Source organism: Caloenas nicobarica, chromosome 1, assembly GCF_036013445.1.
Source record: "Caloenas nicobarica isolate bCalNic1 chromosome 1, bCalNic1.hap1, whole genome shotgun sequence".
Taxonomy (NCBI): Eukaryota; Metazoa; Chordata; class Aves; order Columbiformes; family Columbidae; genus Caloenas; species Caloenas nicobarica.
The window spans coordinates 211,480,164-211,494,708 of record NC_088245.1 but is presented as its reverse complement, the minus strand read 5'-3'; the positions used below and the strand labels follow the sequence as shown (position 1 = coordinate 211,494,708).

At 44.6% G+C, this 14,545-nt stretch overlaps 1 protein-coding gene across 2 annotated transcripts in view; it reads right to left on the bottom strand.

Moving 5' to 3' along the window:
* Window positions 1-13,803, bottom strand: part of NARS2 (asparaginyl-tRNA synthetase 2, mitochondrial) — a 58,259-nt gene extending 44,456 nt beyond the window's left edge. For both annotated transcript variants that reach the window (XM_065637860.1, XM_065637868.1), the window contains exons 1-5: window positions 13,604-13,803; window positions 9,845-9,954; window positions 8,855-8,975; window positions 7,457-7,597; window positions 3,695-3,775 (exon numbers count right to left, since the gene is read on the bottom strand). In XM_065637860.1, the coding sequence (XP_065493932.1) occupies window positions 3,695-3,775; window positions 7,457-7,597; window positions 8,855-8,975; window positions 9,845-9,954; window positions 13,604-13,726 (576 nt within the window). In that variant the 5' untranslated portion in view covers window positions 13,727-13,803. The remainder of the gene's footprint in view (window positions 1-3,694; window positions 3,776-7,456; window positions 7,598-8,854; window positions 8,976-9,844; window positions 9,955-13,603) is intronic.
* Window positions 13,804-14,545: the final 742 nt, after the last annotated feature.

The following is a 14,545-nucleotide window of genomic DNA, read 5'->3' as shown; positions in this document are numbered from 1 at the left end:
CCCGACACATACAGCACAGTCCCCAGGAAGGAATAAAGCCCCAGGCAACAAAAACCACATGGGAAGATCTACTTTAAAGACCTGTGAATGCCAATACAGCTGTTGTGTCTTGAAACTCGCTGCATGCTGAGTTCTTTTAAAAGGATGCAGCTGGGCAGCAGGGAAAGCGTCTGTCCAGGGCCTCATCATACTGGCTGGGGTGGCCTGGGCCAGAAAGATTCTTCCTGAGCACAAAGGAGCCTCCACCTTCTCCACAGCAGTTGAGGACAGTCAAGCAAGGAAACTTTCCAAGGAGTGAAGTGGAAAAGACAGAGCAAGAACTAGAGAGCAGGGAGCCTTCAACGCAGCAGACAGAGTGGGAGGCTACTGAAAATAGCAGGGAACAGACGTACAGCCAGATCACAAAGACAAAAGAAAAAGCAGATTTCCTAGGAAACAGCCCCAGAAGGGGACAGGGGAAAGTTTCTTGCGACATACAAAGCTGCTAAGAATTTTAGACTTCAGTAGAAAAACATGCGGGGAAAGGATCTGCCCTGAGGTGCTGAGAGAGCTGATACAGAGGAATTATTCTCAGATTAAATTGAAATAAAAAGGGAAGTTTCACCCTGCTGACCCGAGTTGCCCTTATTTCAAAAATTACCTCAACCTGCTTTGCATTCTACTAAAACCCAGATTTCAATATTCACCACTCTTTTTGCCATTTTCAGTAAGTTTACTTTCAGGAAGGCAGCACAAGCAAGAGCCTTCCCCCTTCCAGAGTTCCACCAAAGGCTGACACTGTCAAAGGTGCAGAAATCCACAAATCGTTGCTGCTGACGGTCTCCATATGCGTTAAGCTCTGCCTGGCTGTTCTCACACTCCTAGTAGTTTCTGCTCAAACTTCTCCTCAAATCTACACCTTTCAAGTGTAGAAAGTCTCAAGTGCAAAAAGATTTCTCTGGAGTTCCTACCACCTTGTTTTATTCTTAAAAACCTTCTTTGATTACCACCTTCTTTTCACTGTTATGGTGCTTTGTTTTAAAAATATTCAGCTGAACTGATTTGCCCAGCAGAAAGGGAAGGGATTCTCTCTCATCCCAAGCCCTAGTATGAGAACATCCCAACCAAAGCTATGTACAGACTAATCAAAGCGCCCCAAACCAAACAAACATAATGAGGAAGCTGAACATATAAACAAACACAAATCCTACAGAATTAAGAGGTCTAGGAATCAAAGATCATATGTCTTCAAAAAGCCTTTTCTTCCTAACTCCAGATACATTTCCCCTCATCTCTTTAAGTCTCATGTAAAAACAGATTTCTACTCACTTCACTTTCCACCATTTCCAAAGAATGTGCAGCCACCAGACATTAGTCAGAGGATTAAAATTGTGCCACTCAAAAGATTGCTATTAAAAGGCGATGGTTCACAGTGGGTGCAAAAGCAGCCTCTACTTGGGTCCTAAAGTCTACTCAACTAAAGTTTTCAACTTATTCCAATTCCGGCAGGACAGCTAAACTGGTGGGATTATCAGTTTTATACACCGCTCAAGGGAGCTAAAAACAAAACACAAACAAACAACACGCTACAAAAGGCAGAAAAAACAACTGGTAAGCAGCAGGTGTAACTACTACAAATTCAACAGCAATATAGGAGACCAATTTCTGTTCTGGCCACAACTGGAAGATAGATCTTAAAGTTTTAAGTACAGGAATTAAACAGTTTTTAAATTGAAGAATCTAATTTACAGGTTGCTTTCACCAATTCCCATCACCATAAATCTGGGCTACCGCTCAAATATAAGAGGAAGAGAAATTTATTCTCACTCTTGGTCTGTGCAAGCAGTGAATTAAGGGCTAGTTTAAAAGTGACTGAATACAGCAGACAGCAGACAGGGGATGCATTGATGCTTGGTTTGATTAAAAGCATGAGGAGATCCTGAGCTTGTTGCAAATATCACACCCTTATTTTTATTTTTGACACCCTTACTTTTATGTCCGACAGCCTCACATGCATGGCCCAAAGAAGGCTTAATCTTCCCCAGATTTCTACTGTCAAGAAACAGCATCACTGCTCCAGCGGAGTGAAGTGCTCGCAGCAGCATAGCAAGTGGTCTTGCATATCTGCTGGTCAAGACCAATTTTGAACAGAGCTTTGCAGAAACAAAACCAAGTCCTAAATTAGGCCAGACAATGAACTGGTGCTCAAAGAAGAAACAGGAAATCAGGAAGAACTTCCCACTCCCCAGCAGCGAGTGGGCTTCTGTGAGCCCTTTCTTTGTGGCACAGGTAATTTGATGGGATCTGACTTGGCACTCACTCCACACTTTTCCAGCAGAGCTGTCTCTACGTTTCTCCAAAACAGGTATTATTTACACCTAAGCATCCACACTGGAGAGAGAGAGCAGACTTGCCTTAAACTGTGCATTTAGTTAAGATCCATGTTATACAAGTTTCAGACTCGCACTTTAGCACCTCAATCAACATTTGCATCAGCGCTTCTGTTCCTACCAGCCACCTACGCCGCCGTCCTGCATCCTCTACAGCTTTCAAGTGGATACAATTTGTACCAAAGACGTAATACACTGTACAGCTGCAAACTGTATAATGTTCCCATCATTAAGTGCCACTTGTTTTCACATCTTAATTTGCATGCAACAGCCTGGAACGAACCTTCGGTAGCATTAAGGGATCTCAATTAAACAGAAACAATTTAGTTTGGCTAATCAACTCTATTGTCCCAGCAAGCAAAAAGCTGATCCACATATAATTGGTCTGGAAGGGAATCACCAGTAGCACAGGTTAGACCTTGAAATCCTGAAAAACCAGCACATGGAGGCTTTTTGTCATGAGGTTGTGCAGGGAGCGGAGGACGCGATACCGCAGCAAGCAGCTGCTACCTCAACAATTTTTCCTTTTGCTTACAGATGATTCACCAGCAAGGCTGGAGCCCACAAGCATAAGTGGCGATGGATGTAATTGTTTGAGACAGAACAGTGAATTTCAAATATAGAAGTATAAAAGGCAGATGGGATTTCTTCTGATTCATGGATGTGGGGGTTAGGAAACATAAGAAATCTGTGGGCAAGATCTTAATGGTTAAAGCTGTATTTAAGTTTCATAGGAGGTTTTGATCCAAGACATAAAATAGTTTACATAATGATAGATTGTGGCAGCAATTTGGTGGATGAATGGGGAGACTGGGCAATACTGGAGGAGAATTGCTCCAATGTAGAGAGGAATATGTACACAGGCGAATAAGGGTTTTAGGTATTGCTGACTTTCTTTTGAGGAGTTAACACATGGTGAATTATATTCTTCATTTCAAAGCTAAGAAATATTTGTGTGTAGTAGGCTGTCCTCAATGTCCCATCCCACCTCTTGGGCTCTTATGATCACATCTTCCTGTTTACCAAGATGTTGCACCTCCCTCTGTTGTTCTTTGTAAACTTTTCCACAGCACCAGGGACAGAAAAAAACAATCAGTACAAAAAGTGCTGATTAATGCACAAAACAGCAATAAGATTAAAAAGGTAATGCATCTGTTTAACTCTGAATTACTAGCTGAAGCAAAGGACTGATACATTAAAAAATGTAATCATGAAAGTACATAGAGGAAAGGTTTTGTGAAGACAAACATTTCCTCTTACCTTCAATGACTCCAGAATTGCTCTGCAAGCAAAAATCAAAACAAACTTTATGCAACTCAACTTACCTCTATTTGAAAGAGTTCTCCAGCACCTTCACAGTCATTTGATGTAATTATGGGGGTATGAATGTGCACGTAGCCATTATCCTGGAACAGATAAAACACTAAAAATTAACTAAACATATCAAATGTCAACTTTGAGGATGCATCACCCAGCACGCATCATAACTCAGCTGTTAGCCCCCAACCAGGACAGCTTATGCACTCTTCTAGGCAACTTTTGCCTTACATGACAGAGGACTAACCAAAAGCTAGCATAATTTACAAATCAATGTTTACTACTTGTGCTTTTCCCTCCATGCTTCATAAAGAAATGAGATTTATGCCATTATTATAGGTTTTTGCAACCACGCATCTCCACACCATTTCCCTTTCTCCTCACCATCTCCAGTATTTTCAAATTTTGGGGCAGTTTCAATCAAATTCACCCCTATGGCCTTAACACTTCAGTTTCTTCCAGCTTTTTGAAACTTGGTGGTTAGGCAGAAGATGCTCTTAGCACTCCCCACTAAGAGAAATGATCAAGTGTGTTAGATGACAGAAATCACACACTGCATGGGAGAGAGGCCTTAAAAACACCCAATTCACCATGAAAATGTCAGTCCCACCTCGCATCTTCTGAGATATCAAAGTCAAACTGATTTTAGAGACAGGGTACACCATGGCTTGGTCACGTTCTGGGTACCTGGAGAACTACCCACTCATGTAACAGTTCATCAATCCAGCAGAAGCCTCCAAAAGCAGGAAAGTCATAGGAAGAAAGAGCTCTGTTTTCTGGGTTTCTCTGCAGTGCAGCCATAGGCTTTTAAACCAGCTGCAATCCCATTTTCAGTGGATGGGTACATCGAGCAGAGCTCAGACAATCACATACAGCATGTTGGAGGCAAAACCAGGAACAGAACTCTACTAATTGTCACCTTTCCACCATAGTCTCACTACAGAGATCACTGGTGGAGCACAGAGATCATACCTGTGCATGTCAAGGCAAACGAGAACTGGGAAGTGGCCGATTTCAGCTGTGAACAAAGGATTTGTTCTCTCTTGCATCACTGTAATGTCTGGCACTAAGGGAACCCCTTTAAAATCAGGGTGTGCCAGCATTACCATGATACAGGCAACGATGTGTCATAACCCACTGTCTATTTACACAAAACACTAATTTATAAAAAAGATTAAAAAGCAAATGTTTGTGAGAGCTTAGTTTCACAGCTTTTACCACAATAATACAAATTGATCATTCACATGATAGGTCCTGGTCTTAGCACCAGCTACCTCAAAGGCTAAGACGACAGGAGCAGTATTTACTGCCCATCCTGAGAATCAAACTAAAATTAATTTGGAACAAATAGTTCATACAGACACGCAATGTGTTTTGTGAAGTACCATAACATAACCAAGAGGGAGCAAAGTCCCTGCAAGGAGCTCTTGGTTGCAGGTACAAAGACCTTGGCTTGCCAAGTGCCTGGCAGGAGCTCCTCACCGAGATCCAGTTACTGCACAGAAAGAAGTTTTGGAGCCCAGAACCACTTGTTTTGCCTGTGGAGGGTAGTTTCAGCCCACCAGCACAAAACACAGCTCTCTCTTGCAATCCCACACACACCTGAGAGACCTGTTGGTCATATGGCCTCCCAATGTTACATAAGAAATTGGAAAATTGGCCAAATTCCTCATACAGTGGTAGCAGTTGCCGTAAAGAAGCACATTTTACACAGAAGACCCTTCACATGCTTTGGAAAGGAATGTGAACCACGCAGGTCTGAAAGACGAGAATCCCAGAAAAACCTCGTGCATAGTTCCCCTTATAAAAACTCCTAAAATACTTCAAATGACATTACTGGCTCTGACAAACCTGGAAGTGTGTTAATGTGCCAAGTGGAGGCTGCCATTCAAATTGCAACTGTTTCACTGCGCCTAGGAACAACGTTCCTGTCCCACATGGAGCACAATACTCAGAAGAAGATTTGAAGATGACATTTTAGACTTAAATATCGGAACAGGCTGCCCAGGGCCATGGTGGAGTCACCATCCCTGGGGGAGTTTAAAAGACGTTTAGACGAGGTTCTCAGAGACAGGGTTTAGTGCTAGAGTTAGGTTATGGTTGGACTCTATGATCCTGAGGGTCTCTTCCAACCGAAATGATTCCATGAACAAAGGCTTGAGTCATTCACTGCTGGAAATGAATAGGCTAAAAATGTTTAAAGTTACAGAGAGTCTATGTAATTTTGAGAATGTATTCAAAAAAACCCACTTATTTTCTTTCACCATTAAGCTCTTTACAGCCTTGCACAGCAAAAACACTCTTGTTATACTTTCTAGTTACGATATGTTCTGCCATTGTCAAGTTGGAAATTGCAACATTCTTGGGATGATGTAGGTGGCAATTTAAAAAGACTTCGTTCCATCAAAAACGGGACAAACCGCAGACGTTCCTGGCATTAGGAGAGTTGTGACATAAGCATTCGCAAATATCAGGTCTGTGACCAATCTTCCTTATCCCTTTAAAAATAACTCTAGTGTAGCTGCTGCTAAACTAATCATACTTGATATTTCTTAATACTGGCCAGCTCTTTGAGCATTTTAAACAGGAAGACATGACAGAGTCTGAGCTGGAGTTAATTTGGAGAAGTCAAGCCTTTGTCACAATAGGATGCTTTTTGTAGCTCAGCTGGCTCCCTGGAGCCTGTTTGAAATCACAAATTCTGGCAGGCAATGCCATCTAGTGGCACTTCACCGGAGTCCAAACAGAGCTGGGTTCTGTCTGACGAGCTGACACAATCCTGACACCAGCAGGAGCTTTACCTGACACAGTATATTTCTATCAGGTTCTTAAAAAAAAACCAAACCACCTGACTTTTAAACACCATGCAATTCCATACAGATAACTCCTAGAGCACGCAAGTCTTCTTTGACACTGCAGTCAACAAATACCAGCAAACTCATAACCGGAAACGCAGTCTCAACGATTCTGACCTGTTCTTTGGGCCGTCCTAATTATTACATATGAATTTTGTAATGAGAATGCTCTGAAGATGATTCTACTCAAACTAAAGCCACATTTATTTCAATGAACAGCTTTAAAAGGGCTCAAGTGTGCTAGAGGACTTGCTACCTTTATTGTAGAATGGTGTGGTGTCTATACGGCATCTGGAATCAGTTAATCACTGTCCCCATGAACAGCACAAAGCCTGTACCATTGTCACAGCCTAAGAGTGACATGTTCACAAAATGCAGGTGCCTCCCACCCATCCGTCCGAAATGCATCAAAACAGGAGTGTCCTAATCTCAGCTAACGGCATCCAGACAGACTTGTAATGCAGGAATAGAAAAGTAAGAACTGAGAGGAAAAACCATGAAACTCTGAGTTGGTTTGATCGTAGCCTTCCTGCATCACAGATTTTTTCTGTGTGGGAGGAGGTTTCTGTCCAAGGACCGTCAGGTCATTGCTGAGGGCGGGTTAAATGACTCCATACTACGTCGTGTTCCACAGACCACACACGCTCACAGGCAATTACATTGCAACTTAGTGAAAGGGATAAAATACCAATCAGGAAACAGGTTGAAATATGGTAACAAGACCACAGATGTGCTAACCTGACCATAAGCAACAGTCTGGCCAAGGCCTCAGCCAGGCCCAGGCCCAGAAACAAAACCACCATGTCCAAAATCCAGACCCCGCAGGCAAAACATCACACTGCCCTCCCAACACACTCTTGTGAAGCCAGACTGGAGGAGCGTTTTGCACACAAGGTTCGGTACAGAAGGCACTACCTGGAAAAAGGAGTGGATGGCTGCAGTGGCTTCGCTGCGGATTCTCAACAGGGAGCCAAGTGTGTTGTTCCTGCATCGCAGGTGAGGGAACTGCCGGATGTACTCCAGCGGGTGCCTCTCCTTCATTTTCAGCGGGAATGACTGAAAACAATAAGGAAAGAAAACCAAGAGGATGAGAACTTGGAGTTAGTATAGTTTTATTGCTACCCATGGAATACCATCTGCCTACTAAAACTCAGTCATCATTACAGATGAGAGAACTAGATGCCTATCTTTTCTAGTTATTTTGTGGATTTTATAATGCTTGCGGCAGACCAAGAGCCATCAGCACAAAAAAAAAAAAAGTAGTAGCACTCCGAAACACTCCACATTTGGGATGCTGAGCCCCCTTGAAAGCCAACTGTTCATCTCAGCACTGCAACGACGAGCAGGTTCCACATGCACCTGTGGCAGATACGGTTGTTCCACCTGCACAATCTAGAGTGTTTTCCCAGTCCCACCGCTTCTCCAATTGTATCCCAGCCAGACTTACCAGGTAAAACACCTGACAGAGGTAAGTGCTTCAGGGTGGGATAAATCAGAAACAGTACAGCCAGCAGGCCCAAGCCACTGACCGTCCCCTGCACTGGGCACTGGGGAGGCCAAACCTTGAATCCTGGGGTCAGTTTGGGGCCCATCAAGACAAGAAAGAACTTGAGATGCTGGGGCAAGTTGAGAGAAGGGAACGGAGCTGGGAAAGGGGCTGGAGCACAAGTGTGATGGGAGCAGCTGAGGGACTTGGGGGGTTCAGCCTGGAGAACAGGAGCTGAGGGGAGACCTTCTCGCTCTCTGCAACTGCCTGAAAGGAGGCTGGAGCACGGAGGGCGCCGGTCTCTTCTCCCAAGTAACAAGCAGCAGAACAAGAGGAAACAGCCTCAAGTTGCACTAGGGGAGGTTTAGATTGGATATTGACAAAAATTTCTTCCCAGAAGGGGTTGTTGGGCATCAGAACAGGCTGCCCAGGGCAGTGGTGGATTCACCATCCCTGGAGGGGTTTAACAGACGTGGAAATGAGATTCTCAGGGACATGGTTTAGTGACACTGTTGGGTTAATGGTTGGACTCCATGATCTGGAGGGCCTTTTCCAATCAAAATGATTCTACAAAATACACACTCTGAGCTGCCATACGTGCACCAGTTTCCACGTTAGAAGCAGCTCTGCCCCAAAAGCGAGCTTCCATGATGATCCCTCATTTCTCTTTTGACATACCCTATAGACACTGCTGACAAATCAAAGCCTGCAGGAACACTCAGACTTAAAGAACATAGAGTTTGAAGCATGTTTTGCTGGATACTCAGACTTTTGAAATTAATTTCCAAAGTGGTCCTACTGGTTGGACTCATCCTGCAGTAACATACCCAAGTATCACAAGGTCCCACCACACGGATGGTTTCAGCCTTCAGCTCCATGTTTTGCATCCTGTGAGGACTTTTGACCAGTTTCCCTTCCACTTCTACTGCGCTTCCAAAAGTCAGGTCTCTAAGAAAGCAAGAGAAAACAACAACTAAGTAGGTGCTGATACAAAGTCAACTACATTCAGAAGTGAGATTCCTGTTATTTAGCTGGACCATTTGAGATTACAAGAGATACTGTAGCTATAGGGCTCAATTGATGAAATGAAAAATTATTGCATGCATAGTTGGGAACGTGAATAGATTCACAATGCTATAGAATAATTTAGGACAAGGTAGGAGTGTTGGGCAAGTGAAGGAAAAAGAAACAGGCTTTTTTTAAGAAGGGGTTATTGGTGGGGACAAACCAGGTTAATAGAAAAAAATAAAAAAATCAAGTTACACACAGAAGGTTCCTGGATCATCCTGAAACTCCCAACCCTAGCTCAAAGAAAAATTAAAAGTAACAAACAAAATGAAGCCGTAAAACAAGTGCATTATTTTATTTTCTTATTATAACAGAACGGACATGCCTATCTAGGGGGTATAGCTAACAAGCTCATCCTCCAGTTGTTAAGGGAATAGCAACAGTGGTCTCCAGATTTCTGGGGAACAGTCACCCCTGGCTATGTTGTGTGATTTCCAAGTAAGCCCAACCGTAGTCCCGAATGCCCATGTTGCTACAGCTCTTAAAAAATGTGGCCCAAATTAATCTCACAGGACAAGCAGCTGAACCACAAGGCCTCAGCTGAGTGGAGACAGAGTAATCAGACACTTTCCACCCTAAAAAACACATTCAGAGAGCCCACACTGCAGTACTGCCTTTCCTGTGGTCAGGGACCAGCTGCTGGAGCCTCAACCAGCAGCCTGGTGAGTCACTGGGATGGGAAGCCTGAGCAAACCCCTCCAAGCACTGATCAACACAGATATTTCTCCCAGTATCTTGAATTAACCGACCTATTTTCCAGGCTGGGATCAGCAACCACCTGGAGGTTTTCCAGAGAACTCCCATCGTTTATATGCAGGAACAAAACTTCCTTCTGGGCCCGGACAGAGCGGACCCAGCCCTAGAAGGAAAAGAAAAAGAAATTAGTTATTTCTTGGCATGGGCTCTACATAGACTTGCTCTTCTCCCAGTTAAGCTGGACATGCTACTTTCAGGGCTATTCCAACTTCCTGTTGAAATCAAGGAAAATGTTTCTTTAGGGGCAATAAAAAAAAAAAAAGTCAGTGAGTTTTCCTATTGACTTCAAAGCAAAGAGAAACTAAATCTTAGGCAGACACATCGATTCTCCTCCTGAGTACAGCAGGAATAACTAAAATCTACCTGCGCCTCTGGGGAGCTGGGAATACGGAAAGCAGCAAAGTGCTCTGAAGATGAAAAGCATTTTAGCAAAGTATACAACATTAGCGACGTCCCTTCAAAACACTTCTTAAAGAATCATAGAATTGTTTAGGTTGGAAAAGACCTTTAAGATCAAGTCCAACCATTAACGCAACACAGCCAAGTCCACCTCTAAAACACATCCCTAAGAACCTCATCCATGTGTCTTCCTGCAACCGGAGAGACCAGTAATGCACAGTTCTTTCTAACACACTCGAGACTGTTTTGATGATTTTTAGTACCAATTTTTGTTGCTGTATCACCTGTAGGAAGGTTCCAACTAGATGCCCTATTTGTTCACTTACATGCCCTAAGCCACTGCACTGCTAGAACAATGACGCTGCAGCCAATAGATTCGGGTGAAAAATTACATATTCACGCAAAGCAAAAATCAAAATTAATGCCCTGATAGTTTTAGATGTTTCTCCTTACATGTCAAAATCAAGACCACTACACTGTCCCCATGGATAAAATATATTAAGAAGAAATCTAGAAGCGTTCTTGTCTAGATTGACAAGAAGAATTAAAACAGTAATACAGGAGCTCTTCATTAAAGTAGAACTGATCATGCATCAGACTAGTGTCTTAATTTGAGGTTTTCAATGGGAAACAATATTTCGCTTAAAAAGAAATTAAAAAATCTAAGTCAGTACCCAGACATCAAGTAAAAGTAATAGCATCCAAACTACAACTCCCTTAGTTGCTCTCCAGCCCACAAGAGTTGAGGAAAATCTGCCCAGAAAAGCAAAATTATGCGCTGGGGAGATTCCAGCTCATCTTATAATAACACTGTAGAGAACAACTGAAAACAGTGCTGATTAAACAACCAAACTGCCTCTTTTCCAATCAGTTTTGTCTTTTGCTTAACTGTTAAGTGCCCAAGTAGTTCAAATGACTTCAAACTGCACAGGTGCTTTAGGGATTTTATACTCGGCAAACCAATGCGAATTCACCTATTTCTGTTGTCCAGATTGAACAAACTCCAAGAATTAAACAGTACCAAAAGCATCCTTAAAATTACAGCACGACCAACACAGACAAGGCCTTAGGCAGGCTTGTATAATGGCAGGGAGGACAATTGCATAAAAGAACTACAGAAGATTTTAAAGCCATAAACCTAAAGATTAACGAAACTTCAGCTTTTGCTCCAGCCTCACAATTTCAGACAGGCGTTTACCTAAACAACCACTACAGGGCATCCTACCTGAGGTAAGAAATAACGCAAGAAACAAGAATCTAAAAATAAAGTCTGACCACTTGGGCATCCTCATACTCTTACGGCTAAAGCAACAGGTGTTTAAAAGGTATTTCATACAATACCAGGTCTGAAGCTGTTGTGCTTACCCTCTGTGTTCCAGTAAATCCCCAGAACATGTCATTTATGTTATACTCGATGCACGATGTTTAATGTATAACGGCAGATGTTTTTTCCTAGTTTCTTTCCTCTTAAGTGCTCCTTAACAAAATTCACAAAATCCCTGAACAAAGAAACATTCTCCAGAGCTTTTTTCCACCTCATCAGGCTGTTCTGGGATCTGTTAAGTAGTTTTGCATCCTGCAATAGAAATATGAGCGCACCCACAGGCTTGTACTGAAAAGCAGCTGTGGCAACATGTTTTGACCACTTCAAACCTCAGCAGAAGCAATGTGTAGTGACAATCCCGACTCAGACTAGTCTGCACATTCCAAAAACCTGGCCATAATTGGACTGGTTTTAAGCTACATCAGTTCCCCACACCAGCTTAATACAAAAACCCCACCATTTTTGCCAGCACCAGAACAACAAAGCAGCAAGGACCTGGGGTAGAAAAATAAAGAAGGGTGGTATTGCCAATTTTAGCATCAGTTTATTCCAGCTTGCATTATTCATAAAACTACAGCTGAAAAGCACCGATACCAGATGAGCATCTTCCTACCATATTGGGCTTCATCTATGGGTGTGCAGGAATACCAGTGTGCTACAAACTGGTTTTGGGGTCAGCAGGATTGTCGGATGGTTTGGGTTGGAAGGGACCTTTAAAGATCATCTAGTCCAACCCCCTGCCATGGGCAGGGGCACCTTCCATTAGACCAGGTCACTCAAAGCCCTGTCCAGCCTGGTCTTGGACACTTCCAGGGATGGGGCATCCACAGCTTCTCTGGACAGCCTGTTCCAGCGCCTCACCATCCTCACTGTAAAGAATTTCTTCCTTATAAATCTAAATCTACCTTCTTCCAGTTTAGTTCAAAACTGTTACCAAGCACCTCAGTCCTTTACAGATTCATCCAAAAATACTGACAACTGTAGTTCTAGCCAAGGAAGGGCCTTGCAGTAAAACAGGGACTAAGTGTCAGCGATCATTGCTCGGTCAGTCAGGAACACAAGAAAATGGAGGGACACACAACTCTGTGCTGAGGGAAGGGGGAGAGCTCCATTGCTAAAAAGTCCATTTATCTCAGCCTACCTTGGTTCACAACAGGAATCAGACACGAACATGAATGAAACCGTTATTGCTGGCTCTAACAGACATGGCTATAAACCAAGAGGGAGGACAAATCTTTAAAAGCATCAGCGCAGAGGCAATGGTTCATATTCCCAAACCAAAGAGATGATAACACCAAAACTGGACGAAGCATGTTTCAGTACAACCCATCACAGTAACAGTCCTTGCCTGCACGTGCCCTGAGTAACTCCAAAGCTTCGTATCTGAACTAATGATGACAAACCGAACAAATGTAGCAAGATCTCGAGACTGTAAAGGAGATGTAGAAGTTTAGTAAAACGTGCTGTGGAGGTTTTCACTTTTCTCCCTGAAGCACAGGCAGTGAAGCCAGGCTGGGCCAGGCCACTCCAGCTCCTCTCTTGTCCATTAAGGCTCTGGGTCACGTCATTACAACAGAATCACAGAGTGGTTGGGGTTGGAAGGGACCTCTGGAGATTATCCAGTCCAACCCACCTGCTAAAGCAGGGTCACCAGAGCAGATCACACAGGAATGTGTCCAGGTGGGTTTGAATGTCTCCAGAGAAGGAGACTCCACAACCTCTCTGGGCAGCCTGGTCCAGGGCTCTGGCACCTCAAAGGAAAGAAGTTTCTCCTCATATTCAGGTGGAACCTCTTGTGCTTCAGTCTGTGCCTGCTGCCCCTCACCCTGTCATTGGGCACCACTGAACAGAGTCTGGTCCATCCTCTGACACCCACCCTGGAGATATTTATAAACATTGATCAGATCCCTCTCAGCTTCTCTTCTCCAGGCTGAACAGCCCCAGCTCTCTCAGTCTCTCCTCACAGGAAAGATGCCCCAGACCCCTCAGCATTTACTACCAGGCAAACTCCGACCTCCCGCCCACACACCTGCACTTTAACCTCGTCAGCCGGCTCCCGGGCCCCCAGCGCCTCACGGACCCGCAGCCGCACCGCCCGAGACAGGGAGGAGCAGCGGCGGAGGGCCTGCCAGCCGCCCCGGGCCCCCAGCATGGCGGAGACCTAGCGGGGCTGCTCCCCGCGGCAACCCGGCCTCATCCTGCCCCGATCGGCCGCACCGCTCCGCACGCCTTCCGTGAGGCGAAGCCCCTCCCACCGCCTCACGTGACCGCCTGCATCCAATGGCCGCTGCGGGCTGCCCCAGCGAGCCAATCGAAACGAAAGAGCGCGCAGCTCGAAGGGCCGCCTTTTCCGCCGCCTCGGCGCAAGGGTCTCTGGGAAATGTAGTTCAAGGCGGATGGGCTGGAGTTGGGGTTGGGTTATGGCGACGAGCGGGTCACAGCTTCCTCACAAGGGCAGCAGGAGGGGCAGGCGCCAAACTCTTTAGTGACTAGCGACAGAACCCGAGGGAATGGCAGGAAGATGTGCCGGGGAGGTTTAGTTTGGACATGAGGAAAAGGTTCTTCCCCCAGAGGGTGCTGGAGCACTGGAACAGGCTCCCCAGGGAGGTGTCACGGCCCCAACCTGACAGTGTTCAAGAAGAGACTGGACAACGTCCTCAGACACACGGTGTGACCTGTGGGGTTGTCCTGTGCAGGGACAGGAGTTGGACTCGATGATCCTTGTGGGTCCCTTCCAGCTCAAGACATTCTATGATTCTATGACATGCTCAAGCATCAGCTACTTCAGCTGCTGCACCACTGGATCCAGCTGTGCTGGTTAAGAGTTTATATACCTCCCAAAATGGGTCTTGGCTGACCAGGACTATGAAGAAATAGAAAGGGATTTATAATCAGTTTAGCTCACATGTCTGTTCTGGGGTGCTCAGGAATAGGACGATGGTGTAAGTGACTTTGAAGCACTGCACAGAGA